We start from the raw sequence: 14,193 nt of genomic DNA, 5'->3' as shown, positions 1-14,193 counted from the left end.
AATTTATTGATGACGAAATGTTGGTATTTATTAAAATAATTATTTATATTTAATAAAAATTAACATTGTAAAGTCAATATTATTTAAATAAAATAATAATTTAAATAGGTCAGTATATATATATAAAATCAATAGAAGTTTAATTTAATAAATTTAATTTGTCGATCAAGTTAATTTTATAAATTTAAATTATATTCCTCCTAATTATATAATTTCAAATATAATATATAAATCTCGCCTTAAATTGATCATTGATATTTCTTTCGTTGATGATGTATTTCATACATAATTACTCAACGTATGAAAGATTTGTACGGACTAATAAATTTGTAAATTACTATAGAAATATAAGTATAATTATATCCTAATTCACATTAACGTAGTTTCATTCTCTAAATATGGATTATATATTATTTTTTAAATTTTTTCACGAAGTTTAACTTTTTATGATAAAGTATACAAAATTATTACACTTTTGAACAAAGTATTGTGCTAAATAATAAAAATTATGATTATTAAAAATATTTTAAAGAAACCAACCTCCGAATGACGCTTTTATTAAAATGAATTAGATATAATAAAAAAAGTATAACTTACATAAATATCATAATGTAAAATTTTAATTACCTTATATCCCTATTATATTTATAATTACATTAATACCATATTTTTAGACATTACAAATACATAATTAAGGATCCGGATACATCATTGTTGATACATTATGTATCAATCTGTTGCATTTATTAAGGAAAAAAAAAGTTTAAAATCAATTTAAAATTTCATAGTATCTATTTGTTGCACTAATTAAGGATAAAAAGGCTGAAAATTAAATTAATATCCCATAAATTACGTTATTCCATTCAAATCATTGTCAATAATTCAAAATCCTATAGTGCAACAAACCAAAAAAAAACAAAAGATTAAATTTCTTCTTCTTGATCGTCGTTCTCTCTGTTTCATAAAAAAAATTGTCAAAATTTTTGAAAGAGGTGAGTTATGAAGGATTGTATGGAATTGTTGTTGGACAAACGATTTCTTTTGCGAATCTTCAAGTTCAACTAATATCCTTTCTATTTTGATTCAAAATTATTGAAAATTTTGAGATTCAAAATTCTTCTCCTAGTTTATTGAAGATCCAAGAAGATACATCATGAATATTTTTGTTATTTAGCATTTTACTATTTATGTATCTTGTTTAAATTTATAAGTATTATATTTATATTAGATACATTAAATAAATCCTCTAAATGTTGCCCATACAATGTTAGATTTGAGATCGATACATTATTGCGTGGTAATTGCTATGCAATTGATACATTTAGTATAAATTCGAATTTACGATCATATCTAAAAGTTAGTGCATGATACATTACTATGTATGTATCATTATTGTTTATGCTAGATACATTAAATAAGTAATTGTTTCCCATAAGATGTTAGATTAGAGATCGATACATTACAGTGTAATAGTTGCTATGTAATTGATACATTTAGTATAAATTTGAATTTACGTATCATATCTAAAAAAAATAGTGCATGATACAATACTATCTATGTATTTCATTTATATTGATGAGTATCATACTGTTTGCCTTGAAAGATATGTATGCTTATATAATGTATGATTTTGTAGTTGATATTAATGTATCTGATACAATAAGGTTGTCAAAAAAAGGATGTACCTAATCTGAAATAATATGTATCTATAAATGTATCACAATAACAAAGAATTAAGTTATCAATTAGATATATGAACAAACACAATTCATGAAAGAAATTTGTTTATGAAAAACACTAGAATAAGGAGAAAAATATTAAACCGTATGAAATTTTGGTGAAATTTAAACTAATATTATTATGAGATAATTAGAAGATTAGTAGTAATATAAGAATCATAATCAATTTTAATTATGATTAGTTGTTAGAATCCATAACCAACTCAAATTATGAACAATTTACAAGTATTATATATATATATTTTAATTATACACACGAGGTGAGTTTTATTAATAAAAATAAAGAAATCAAATGCAAATATCAAACCCAATAGTGATTTGAAAATAAAAGAAAAATAAAACAAGTATTAAACCAAAGAAGGAAAAAGACGAATAAAAAAACAATAACAATAGAAAAGGTGAACTTCTACAAATATTATATTAATTATTGTTAAATAATAAGTAATACCTACTGAAAATCAAAATAAATTTAAAATTTGTAAATGCTAAAGAAGTGGAGAGAATTTAGGGATAAAATGAAGGAATAGAATGGGGCGTGAGAAACGTGAATATAGATTGAAAATAGGAGTGAAATATTTATGTATGTGAAAGATTTTATGTATTGAAGGAATTAAGGGATTTTTGAAATTTTTTAAAAATGTAGGGATAAATGGATATTAAGTTAAGTTAATGTGTGTATATAAGTTATTTTTCCATAAAAAAATACCGATCTCATTAGGTCGGTATCACATTAAAATTTTAAGAAAAATAAAAGGAATCATATTAAATAAATAATATTGACATCGAGTGGTCGGTATTTTATATTAGTTTATTTTTTAACTTATATAAAACCGTTATCAGAGTACGATTTATTTAAAGTTAATTGCACGATATAAATATTTAAATTAAAACTAATTGAGTTACATGATATTTAATTTTGCCGATTTTTGGAAGTCGGTATTATAATATTTTTTGTTTTTTAATTTACGCAAAATCGTCCTCATGAGGTCGGTATTTAACTGAAATAACATCACCGACCTCATGACGGCGATAATTAGACGAAGAAAAGATACCGACTTCATGAGGTCGTTATTTGGATGAAATAAAAACACCGACTTCATGATGTCAGTATTTGGATGAAATAAAAATATCAACCTCATGATGTCGGTATTCTGATATGGATGAAATAAAAATATCGACCTCATTAGATCGATATTTAGATGAAAAATAAATACCAATCTCATAATCGGTATTTAGATGAAGTAAAAATACCAACCATATGAGGTTGATATTTGGAAGAAGAAAATGTACCGACTTCATGAGGTCGGTACTTGGATGAAATAAAAGTACCGCTTCATGATGTAAGTATTTGGATAAAATAAAAATACCAATCTCATGATGTCGGTATTTGGTTATGGATGAAATAAAAATACCGACCTCATTAGGTCGGTATTTAGATTAAAGATAAATACCAATCTCATGAAGTCGGTATTTAGATGAAGTAAAAATATCAACCACATGAGGCCAATATTAGGATGAAGAAAAATACCGACTTCATGAGGTCGGTATTTGAATGAAATAAAAATACCGACTTCATGATGTTAGTATATGGATGAAATAAAAATACCGACCTCATGATGTCGTATTTGGATATGGATGAAATAAAAATACCAACCTTATTAGGTCGGTATTTAGATGAAAGATAAATACCGATCTCATGAAGTCGGTATTTAGATGAAGTAAAAATACCGACCTCATGAGGTCGATATTTGGATGAAGAAAAATACCAACTTCATGAGGTCGGTAATTGGATGAAATTAAAATACCGACTTCATGATGTCAGTATTTGGATGAAATAAAAATACTGACCTCATGATGTCGGTATTCGGATATGAATGAAATAAAAATACCGACCTAATATTAGATGAAAGATAAATACCGATCTCATGAAGTCGGTATTTAAATGAAGTAAAAATACCGACCACATGAGGTCGATATTTGGATGAAGAAAATATACCGACCTCAATTTGGATGAAATAAAAGTACCAACTTCACGATGTTAGTATTTGGATAAAACAAAAATACCGACCTCATGATATCAGTATTTGAATGAAATAAAAATATCGACCTTATGATGTTGATATTTGAATATTGATGAAATAAAAATATCGAAAATAAAATATGTTTATTCATTTACTTTATTTAATACCGACATAAAGAAGTCGGTTTTTATTGTAATTAATTTTTTCCACAAAAAATATCGACTGTTTGAGGTCGGAATTTTTTTCCCTCTTTATTTTGCCTAAAAACCAACTAGTTTTATTATTTTTAACAATACTGACCTCCGGAGGTCAGAAATTACCGACATCATTTGAGGTCGATAATTTTTAGATTGGTATTCACTATTTTTTTTAGTAGTGAAGAAATAACGGCAAAATCCTAAAATTTTCAGAGAGGACCAGAAAGAAAAGCGAAAGAAGTAATGAACGAATGAGCGAATAAATATTCCTGATTAGTTCTCAATTGGATACAACACTTTTGTTAAGTTGAAAGTTCTTTATACAAAATTGTTTTAAGTATTTCTAAAAGTTGACAAAAATGATAACAAAATAAAAATATATTTAAAATTGATAATTATTTTTCCTTTAGATAAGGGTCCTATAAGCCAAAGTGTCCATTTATTATCGTTTGAGTTTTAAATACTAACCACTCAATAGCCATAAACAAAGTTTTTCGAAGTTTACAAAATAAGTTTTAAAGTATAAAAGATGATTAAAAGGGTCAATGACAAATATGAGATAAAGATAGACTAAGGATTGTGATTGGAAAGTACCTAAAAAATTATGAATAAAAATCTTCAACTATACAAAAATGCCTATGATATGTCTGAGTGATTTTTATGCACTTTTTCGTTTTAACAAAATGTCTTGATAAGCTGATGATGCTCATAAGCATTTTGGTGTTTACCCAAACATCTTAAAACTTAAAAGTTTCTAATTTTGTACTAAACAAATTAATATTAGATTAGTATTAGTAAGAATTGTAAGAGTCTAAAAAGCATCCACATGCTTAAACTTCGCTATTTCTAACCGGCAATATTAATCTTCAAATAGTATAGAATATTTATGTACAGTTTATTTTCTTCGAAATTGATAGAATTTGATAGTTTAGTCACCCCAGAAAAAAAATTTCTTCAATTAAATAGTTGCCTTCGAGTTTGTCCTATAGGTAATTGATTTTAGTTCTAATAACCTGAAATCACAAGTGGAGCAGAGCCAACAAAATAAAATAAAAAATAGATGGCATGCCTCTATATTATTTGTTACTTAAAATTAGGTACCTTTTAATCACAACAAATAATAGTATTTAATAGCAGTCCGAGAATCAATAAAAAAAGAAAAAGGCCAAGGTTGATTTCTTATAATAATCATAAATTAGAAAGAAAAAAAAGTGGTGATAACATGTATTTTATACGATGATAATATACTCGATTTTATTCAACATATGTAATTTGAAAAGAATTAAATGTAGATATATTTTATTGTTACTTTATGAAAGTACATAAACAGTTCTTGAAAATTTCTAGTTCAAGTGTATAAGAAAAGAATTGTAGGACATTAAAAAGGATAAACAATAATAACTGATAAACAACATAAAATTATCAAAGCGATGTAACAAATATCAAAAAAAATAATTACGATAGATGATAAACCGCATGAATATGACTAATATAGTTATCACCACGCCTACATCGCCAAAAAATATAATATTCAACTACCTACTAACCTTTTATCGTACTCTGTAATATACATATCTCTTAGGGTCCTACTTAAGGTCGCCGTGTGTATGCCAATGAGACAAATGGTATATTTAATCTAGCTTTTATACATATATATATATAGTTATATTTTTCTGATGATTCAACCTAACTAACAACTTTTATTTGTTACAGCCTTTAATTAGGTGGCTTAGGTTGTTATAATACTAATAAATAGAATCACATTATATGCTCCATTGTACCTAAAACCTAAGCATTATAATCATATTGATAAATCTTTTTTAAAATCATATATATTATGATCATTTGGTACTTTGTACTTTCTTGGACCTCAATTTTTTTACTTTAAGAATTGGAAAAAGAAAATATAATAGCATTTGAAAAATCAACTAAAAGATAAACACTATTGACTTTTAAAGTGACATTCCACATGAAGCAGGATAGGGTGGATGAAAATTTTCTTATGTCTATCTACACTAAAAAAATTTCATCTTGCTGTATAGCTTATACTTTGTATGGTGTTTGTATTTGGAAATCATTTTTTTATTCTCTGGTGAAATGGTGAGGGAGTGTCTCTTTGCACATTTCGACTATTTCGTCGGATACATTTTACATTTCACTTATACATATATTAAGGGATTCTATCTATCAAGAATTAAATACATAGAAAGAAATCATCCATTATTTTTTTAATTTATTTTTGTTGAAAGTTGCTACCTAATTTTCTTTGATTCTTACCCATTTAATTGAAATTTATGTATTTGTACCTTTGATAATAATAGCATGATAATGGAAATCGAGAATTGATTAATTTAGATCGTTTTAACTTTGATAATAATAGTATGATAATTGAGGTCGAAAATTGAGGATAGAAAGTTAACATTTACTTGAGTGTGTCTAGTTCCCTTCTCAATTTTGTTTAGTATTACTCTTATCTATTTAGTTCTTCGATTCTAGTATTACTTCTTATATCCCTTGCTTAGACTTATCGTATTAGTTATTTTGCTAATGGTCTCTGTCTTTATTCTTGCCTAATGCTCAAACTATGTCTAGGGTCTATCAGAAGCAATATATTTACCCTCTCAAGATACAAGTAAAGCTAATAGACCCTCCCCCCCTCCCCTGGACTTTTCTTGTGAAATTACATTGCGTTTGTTATTATTATTGTATTTCCTTCGATTTCTTACTAAATTATTGACGAGTAGACCATACCTTCGAGGATAATAGTAAGTATAATAATAGTGATTGGAGCAAAGACATGTTCAAAAGTGGTTAGGTGGTCCACCTCAAGGGAAGAAACCTTATTTGTTATAGCACATGCTTAGGCATTCAATTGTATGAACACACTGGGGTAAAGAACAGCTCCACAACAATTTCAATTCAAAATGCCAGTGAGGACAAAGCAAGCAAATACATTATAGAAATATCACCAAAAAGAGGGTCACATAAATTAAAATGAGTTAGCTTTACAATTTTGTTTCTTATATATTTACTTGACTATTTTTTATTTTTGGCTGTTATATGAGCTTGTCATTGGCCCAATGTCAAATAGATCCAAGGTTGATGAGACCTTTGAGAGATATGGTAAAATCCTTTCAATGCTTTGGATGCTAACAAATTTTGATTGGACCACTAAAATTTCCAGTGTCTGCTCACTCTACTAATGTGTTACCAATAATTTTGTCTTCAAAATATATGTGGACCACTAGAGGAAACAACTTTTTGGGTTTTCATAATTACTAGTTATTACACTTTTTCATTAATAAAAAATAGGGACGAATTCAGAATTTAACATAGATTTTGAAATATATATATATATAGAGTGATGTCAAATATTGAGTTCTGTCGAATTCGTAAATCATGAAGAGGTATGTCACTAATTGACACCTCTTTTCATGTATCTTCCGCTTTCACTCTCACAATCACTCAAGTACCATCAGAGTTTAAATCAGTCTTGCCACCTTTTGTACTAACAAAATTATCTTTGAAACCTTAAATACTCACTAGCTTCGGTAAAATCCAGGATCAAAAGAAGCACACATAGGTGGTGGTAAAAATTTATCCGCACATGATTGTGAAGACATATTTCATGTATTTATCGAATTGATGCAAACAACTGATGCATAGTACGAGGCAAAATAAAAGAAAAAGGTACCTAAACCCCAAGAGGCTTATTTCTTTATGCCATTATGCAACTTCCAAGAAAGACAACTAATAACTTAAATTAAGACTTGGATAAAGTGACAAGAGATCATCAAAAACGAAGTAAACGAGGGTACACAATCCGTGAAACCAAAGAAACGGTCCTAATCCACCAACAAAGCACGACAATTCTTGGTAGAGAGCGCTTCCCCTAAATAGTCGTGCTCCAATACAGTAACAGAACACCAGGTGGGAAACCAAAAAAGAAAAGAACTTCATTAATTTACTACTAGCAAACAACAAACCTCCTAAATGTAAAGGGTAGGTATTAAGTTCTCAAGGAAGTTGGTTAAAGTGAAAGCAAAGTAAAGGCTGAAAGTAATAATTACAGCAACCATTATCCAACCAACAAGAACAAATGGTACAGAGAATGGCCCCCCCACACAAAGGAAAATGAAAAGGGCTCTAGCTCAACTACAATGGAGAACTGAGAAAAAGGAAAGGGCATAAAATTGTTAAAATTTAAATGAAAGAAGATAGGCCCTACTAACCAACAGAAAGCATTAATAAAGTTAAATATGCTTAAATGGGATTCTGTAAATTGGTGATGGTGCTTCTTTAGTTCAAGTACTGCTGCACATGTAAAAGGACTAAGGACCACCTCAATCAGATTCATTGACAGAATCAGACTGTTCTTGAGTAACCCGCAAGCTTGAGAGACGCAGCTCTTGAATTCGCTCAACGACATCAGACATAGAAGGTCTGTTGTCGGGATATTGAGTCGAGCAATCTATTGCGAGCTGCAAGAGTTGCACCATTTCTTCCTCAACGCTTTGGTACCTGAGGAGCTCAATATCAAAAACTTGTGAAGTCCATTGGTCTTGAACGATAGACTGCACCCATCTTGGCAAGTCAACACCTTCCTCGTTCAGGAGGGCATGAGTGGGTGCCTTCCCAGTAAGAAGCTCAAGAAGCAATACACCAAAGCTATATACATCTGCCTTTTGGGTTACTCTGCGTGGGTCAGTTACCTCTGGAGCACGATATCCAGCAACTCGAGTTGGGGAAGTTGGAGGTCCAACCAGCTGGGCTAGGCCAAAATCTGACACTCGTGCATCATATGATTTGGTGAGAAGAACATTGGATGATTTAATGTTCCCATGGACAGTTGAACCTTGAGAGTGTAGGTATTCAATGCCCCGAGCCGTACCAAGGGCAATGCCTGACCTGACTTTCCAATCCAGTGGTGTCTTGCTAGCCCCCTTATTTCCTGGAAAATAACAGAGCTTACTAGTGAATATCACGAATAAAATTATAGTAATCATCTTACAATCTATTAGCAATTTAATAAGTTTCTGAGCTTCACAGGCTATAAAAGCAACATTTACCAAATCTAGAGAAATGAGAAGAAATTATCAATAATTGAACTCGTGCTTTTAGAATTCATCGAAAAGAAACGTTCAAATTCATACAAAATGCAACACATATACGAAGAGTCACACTAGGCATACTAAAACAAGACATTCATCTTTCATTCAGCTAGATGTTCTCCCACAAAAAGATGCATTGCATGCAGTACTACAGTAAGCAACAAGTCCAACTAACCAATCCACAGACTAAAACAAGAAAAAGCAATAGAGATTGCCCTCAGGTACCATATGTGCCTACAACAACAAAAAAATTATCAATTTAAAAGGAAAGAGTACAACTTTGACTCACCATGAAGCAGTGCAGACAAGCTACCCATTGGCATGTAGTCATAGACAAGAAGCTTTTCCTCCCTGCTGTAATAATATGCCCTAAGAGGCACCAAATTCTCATGATTCATTTGTCCAACTTGATCGATTTTCTCCCGGAACTCCATATCAGATATGGTCACATCCTTCAATCTCTTAACAGCTACAACTGTGCCCATCTCCAACACCGCCTTGTAAGCTGTTCCAAACGTTCCCTTCCCTAAAACCTCAGCTGAAGCTCTCAACAAATCCTCCAAATCAAATGGTCTATCAGACCCGAAAAAGATCAGCTTTTTAATACCATTTCCGCCGATCTCTCCTCCCTTTCCAGTAGCCGTCATTGCAGCCGCAGCAGCTGCCGCCACTGAATACCCACTATTTCCACCACCACCATTTTCAGCGTCCACATTGGACTTCTCCGCAGAAAGTTCTGTTTCCGGATGCTTAAATGCAGCTACATCAACAGACCTCGCGTTGTTACCAGACCTCTTTCTACACAACACGAACAAAATCAACAACAGCAGAACGAATCCCAGTACAGATCCAACAACAATGCCAGCAATCGCACCACCAGACAACTTCTTTTTCTTATGCGCATTCCCAATTTCAATCCCACCAGTAGCTATAGCAGGCTGAGTCTCCTCCCCGGGACAAACCTCAAGCGGCTTCCCACAAAGTGAATTCCCACCAAAAGCACCAGCCGGCATTCCTTCGAGACTCTTCGGAATAGACCCGTTTAAGCTATTACCAGAGACATCAAATTGTTCAAGCTTCGAAAGCTTTAACTCCGGAATAGACCCAGAAAACTGGTTGTTTTCAAGCAAAAGTGTTCTCAAACGAGTCAAATTGTTAAACCCAGATGGTATTTCTCCAGAAAAATTGTTATTAGAAAGATCTAGACGAACCATTAAATGAAGCGTGAAAAAGGAAGAAGGAACAGAACCAACAAATTCGTTATCCTGAAGGTAAAGATTACGAAGCTCAACAAGTTTAGAAATATCAGAAGGAAGAGAACCCGAAAGCCGGTTAAAACGTAGACTAATCGTCTTAACCTTAGTAAGATTCGAAATGGTATTCACCGGAATCTCACCGGTAAGTGACGCCGCCGGTAACCGTAGAACAGTAACACGGTTATCCTCACATAAAACACCAGCCCAATTACATGGGGTTGTGTTAGAAGCATTCCATAACATAGTCCGACCACCCACAGCGGCTCGTAACGCCAGTAAAGCATCCCGGTCGGAGTTCAGATCTGCAGAACTCGTTATACTGTAAAAAAGAACAAAAAACAGCAACATTGACAACTTCTGCATCATAAAAGCTCGATAAAAACCCAACATTCTGCCTGAAAACTTATACATTCATACTAGAAAAACGAAGAATTGAAAAGAAGAAAAGACAAAAAAAAATCAAGAAAGCTGCTGTAGTAAGCGTTTTGCTTTTGTTGTTGGCTGATATTAGGAAGGGGATGAAGTGACACTGGTTTCTTGTTTGTTTTTTTATTATTGTGGGGGAAAAAGTAGATAAAATTAAAAATACAGGGTGTAAAATGTAATAAATAAAAAAGAAACCCTAGCTGTTTTTTATTTTTTAATTTTTATTTTTCTAATTTTGGTCAACAGCTAGCAGAGTTGATAGGTATAATCAAGTATAAAGAAAGTAGACTGTTTTATGCTTACTAAAAAAAAAAAAAGTGAGGAGTCCAATATCATCCTTACTAAAAAAATTAAATGGTTTTTATTTTCTATTCATTTTTAATTATTATAATATTCCTTTTTCTAGAGTCAAATTATAAAATTTTTGACTAACATTAATGGTAAAAAATTATAATTTTATTTTAATATCTAAATTTCATGTTTATATGTCAAGTTAATGTAATCTAATTTAACTTTGAAAATTAGTCAATTTGAATTTCAGAAAGCGCAATATGACGATTAAAAGTGGACGGAAGGAGTAATATTGTTACTTACCAAAATCAATGTATAAATGACACTATTCTTTCTATTTTATACTTGAAAGTTATTAGCTTTGAAAGTATAAATTTAATTTACATAAGAAAAACTAAATGGTTTATTCATATTCGTTGATCAATTTTTAATTAATTAAAACAAGTTAATTTTTATTTATTTATTTATTAAAAAACTTAATTTTAAGAGAATACTAAATAAAACTATAAACACAAAAGTTGCATAGTTTATTAAAACATGTAAAATTTAAAATAGTGATATATGGTGGTGTTTTTATAATTAGAAAAATCTTGTTAATGACTTTTTCGGAGCGGGTGAAGGAAATTACATCCTATAAAAATGAGTACTTTGAATCTTTTACCTTTTGAAAAATCTTTAAGAGTCAAAGCTAACGTTTCATCTTTGAGGAGCAAATTCGAGATTCTATTTCTAAATATTTGTTTGACCACATTTAAAAAAGAAACAACTATTTTTAAAATTCACTCACATAACATAAAAAGAAATTCAAGTATTTTAAAAAATTCACAACTTCAATAATTTAAATTTTTAAATTTTCAACTTCAAAATCTATAATCATGCGAAAGATAAAATTATTATTTATTAAATAAAATTTGTTAAATTTGAAGTTTTGTTGATCTATATTCAAACCACTTATTGTTAGGTTGTGGAACCTGATTAATTTTTGATGTATAATCATATATAAAATGTTTAAGCCAAAAATATTCTGAATAATTAATATATATACCCAATCGCCATAGAAGTTTACTCACAAGATATTATCACGAAATATTGGTTTCTCTCTTTCTCTCTCTAGGTCTCTCATTTCTCACTAGAGAGTTCTTGTGTTCTTTATTTATCAAGTGTGTGGATTCGATCCTAACACTTTTATCATGATTATTTTTATAAATTGCCTAAATATTTTTTAAAGGGTATGATTTTACTAAAAAGTATATCATATAATATGAATCGATACGAGTATAATTTATGGAGCTTTCCTTTTTTCTTTTATGTTGTTCAGCTTTGTCATGGAATTTCTTGATTGGATAAAAAGCTTTAAAGACTTTATTTTATTTTTTTAATTAAAAAAAGCAGCTTCTGCAACTTTGGACTATCTGTTCTTTGAATTTCTTGATCTGGGGTTCTCTTGTATTAATTTCTCCTCACTTTTTTTAAGGTTGTTTGCCAATAAATTATTTAAATGATAGAAGAAAATATTGTGGAAGGAAAAAAGAATAAATTCATGTGTTTTTTGTGGTGTTCTTTTTTTAAAAATAAGTTATTCTTTTAAAAAATGGGATATTCAATGTATTATATAAAATAGAATTGTCCTTAATTTTAAACTAAATTAGAAAATAAAAATAATTTTTTTAATCTCTCATGTGTAATTCTTTTTATATAGTATTATGTATAAATTAATTATTTTATGTTCAATCTGGTATTAAAAAAAATACGGAAATTATTATATAAAACTATAAAAATATTACTAAAGAAAATCAAATGTCAAAAACACTATATAAACAACAATAAGATTTTGAAAATTCTAGTTCAATATGTTTAGTTTGAATTTTTGAAATACTATATCGTTGCATAATTTGTTCAATTTCAACTTACGCTATATTATAATTTAAATAACAATGAAAATAACTTCATTATTAAAATAGAGTTTTGGATTAAAAATATTCTTTGTCCATGAGACTAGATTCATCTTGATTCTTTAAATATAATTTGAGAATTTTTTTTTTAAACTTTTGTAAAGTGAAGGACTATAAACCTTTTTAACAAAATAAAAGACATAACTATTATACATATCATTATCATTGATCATCCAACAAATCGATTCGATAACGCAAGAAAAATAACTTTGACATGCTAGGAAAGAGATGAAGTAAAACTTATTCATACTTTGATATTTACACCAAATCAATACATGCATGTTATGTGTTTATATTTATAATTTATTTTACTTAATCTCAATCAATTAATATATATTTTACCTTATTAAATCACATGATAATAAAAATTACATTAATTAAACATAAACACCTGATATGCCTAATTTTTTTCTAATCAGAGTCCTTTATGTGACATATTTAATCCCTTTCACAATTTTCATTTTTATTATTATAAGGACCAACCAAATCCAAAACTCTCTTTCCTTAACTTTATTTTTTTTCTATTGTCTCAACATCAAATAGCAATAATAGTATTCCCAAACGATAAAAACTTAATTATTATTTCAAATATAGTTAAATTTCAAATCAAGAAACAATAATTTCTTTGTCCATTGAATTAGGAATGGACATAATATACACCAAATTATCATATTATATTGAAATTTTTAATACTGAACTAAAAAAAGTCATCAATGAATAGAAATAAGTTAGTTAGCGGGAGCAATTAATGAAGACTTCACCTAACTGAGACATTATTCTTCAACTGTCTCATCTTTTACTAACTTATCTCAGCAGGATAATAAACTAATTATTCAATAACGAAAATATTTAAATATTACTTACTTCTATTATTTTATACAAATAGATTAATTATTTATATTATTATTGTGTCGAACTTTATGTATATAGTACAGAAGAAAAATTTGAGGATAGTTGACTTGACCCTGCTCATGTCATTTTTTTAAAACATTGAATTTCCATCTATATTTAATAAGTCTCAAATTATTTATTATATTTATTTACTCTCTCTATTTTATTTATTGTTTATTTTGGACTTGAACATCTATTAGGATAATACTATGTTATTATTTATTTGTTTATCTTTTATTTGAAGCATTTATTATGATAATAATAATTCATATAGTGAGTTTACTATTTTATTTCTATTAATTGATGAAA

The 14,193-nt window shown here is 29.0% G+C and overlaps 1 protein-coding gene across 1 annotated transcript; it reads right to left on the bottom strand.

The window, feature by feature from the left end:
- Positions 1-7,891: 7,891 nt before the first annotated feature.
- LOC101268851 (probable inactive receptor kinase At1g48480) lies at positions 7,892-13,579 on the bottom strand. Its single transcript, XM_004235720.5, has 2 exons — positions 9,358-13,579; positions 7,892-8,908 (listed from the first exon to the last, which is right to left on the bottom strand). The coding sequence occupies exons 1-2, from the start codon at positions 10,733-10,735 to the stop codon at positions 8,301-8,303; spliced, it is 1,986 nt and encodes a 661-aa protein (XP_004235768.1). The 5' UTR covers positions 10,736-13,579; the 3' UTR covers positions 7,892-8,300.
- Positions 13,580-14,193: the final 614 nt, after the last annotated feature.

Source organism: Solanum lycopersicum, chromosome 3 (genome assembly GCF_036512215.1).
Source record: "Solanum lycopersicum chromosome 3, SLM_r2.1".
In the NCBI taxonomy this organism is placed as follows: domain Eukaryota; kingdom Viridiplantae; phylum Streptophyta; class Magnoliopsida; order Solanales; family Solanaceae; genus Solanum; species Solanum lycopersicum.
The sequence above is the reverse complement of the archived record's forward strand: the minus strand, read 5'-3'. Positions and strand labels throughout refer to the sequence as shown.

Bases quoted from the DNA above. Each gene is read 5' to 3' on its own strand.
- LOC101268851 (XM_004235720.5), bottom strand. From the start codon at position 10,735: ATGTATAAGTTTTCAGGCAGAATGTTGGGTTTTTATCGAGCTTTTATG. The intron at 8,909-9,357 runs GTGAGTCAAAGT...GTTATTTTCCAG, and splicing joins CTTGTCTGCACTGCTTCATG to GAAATAAGGGGGCTAGCAAG.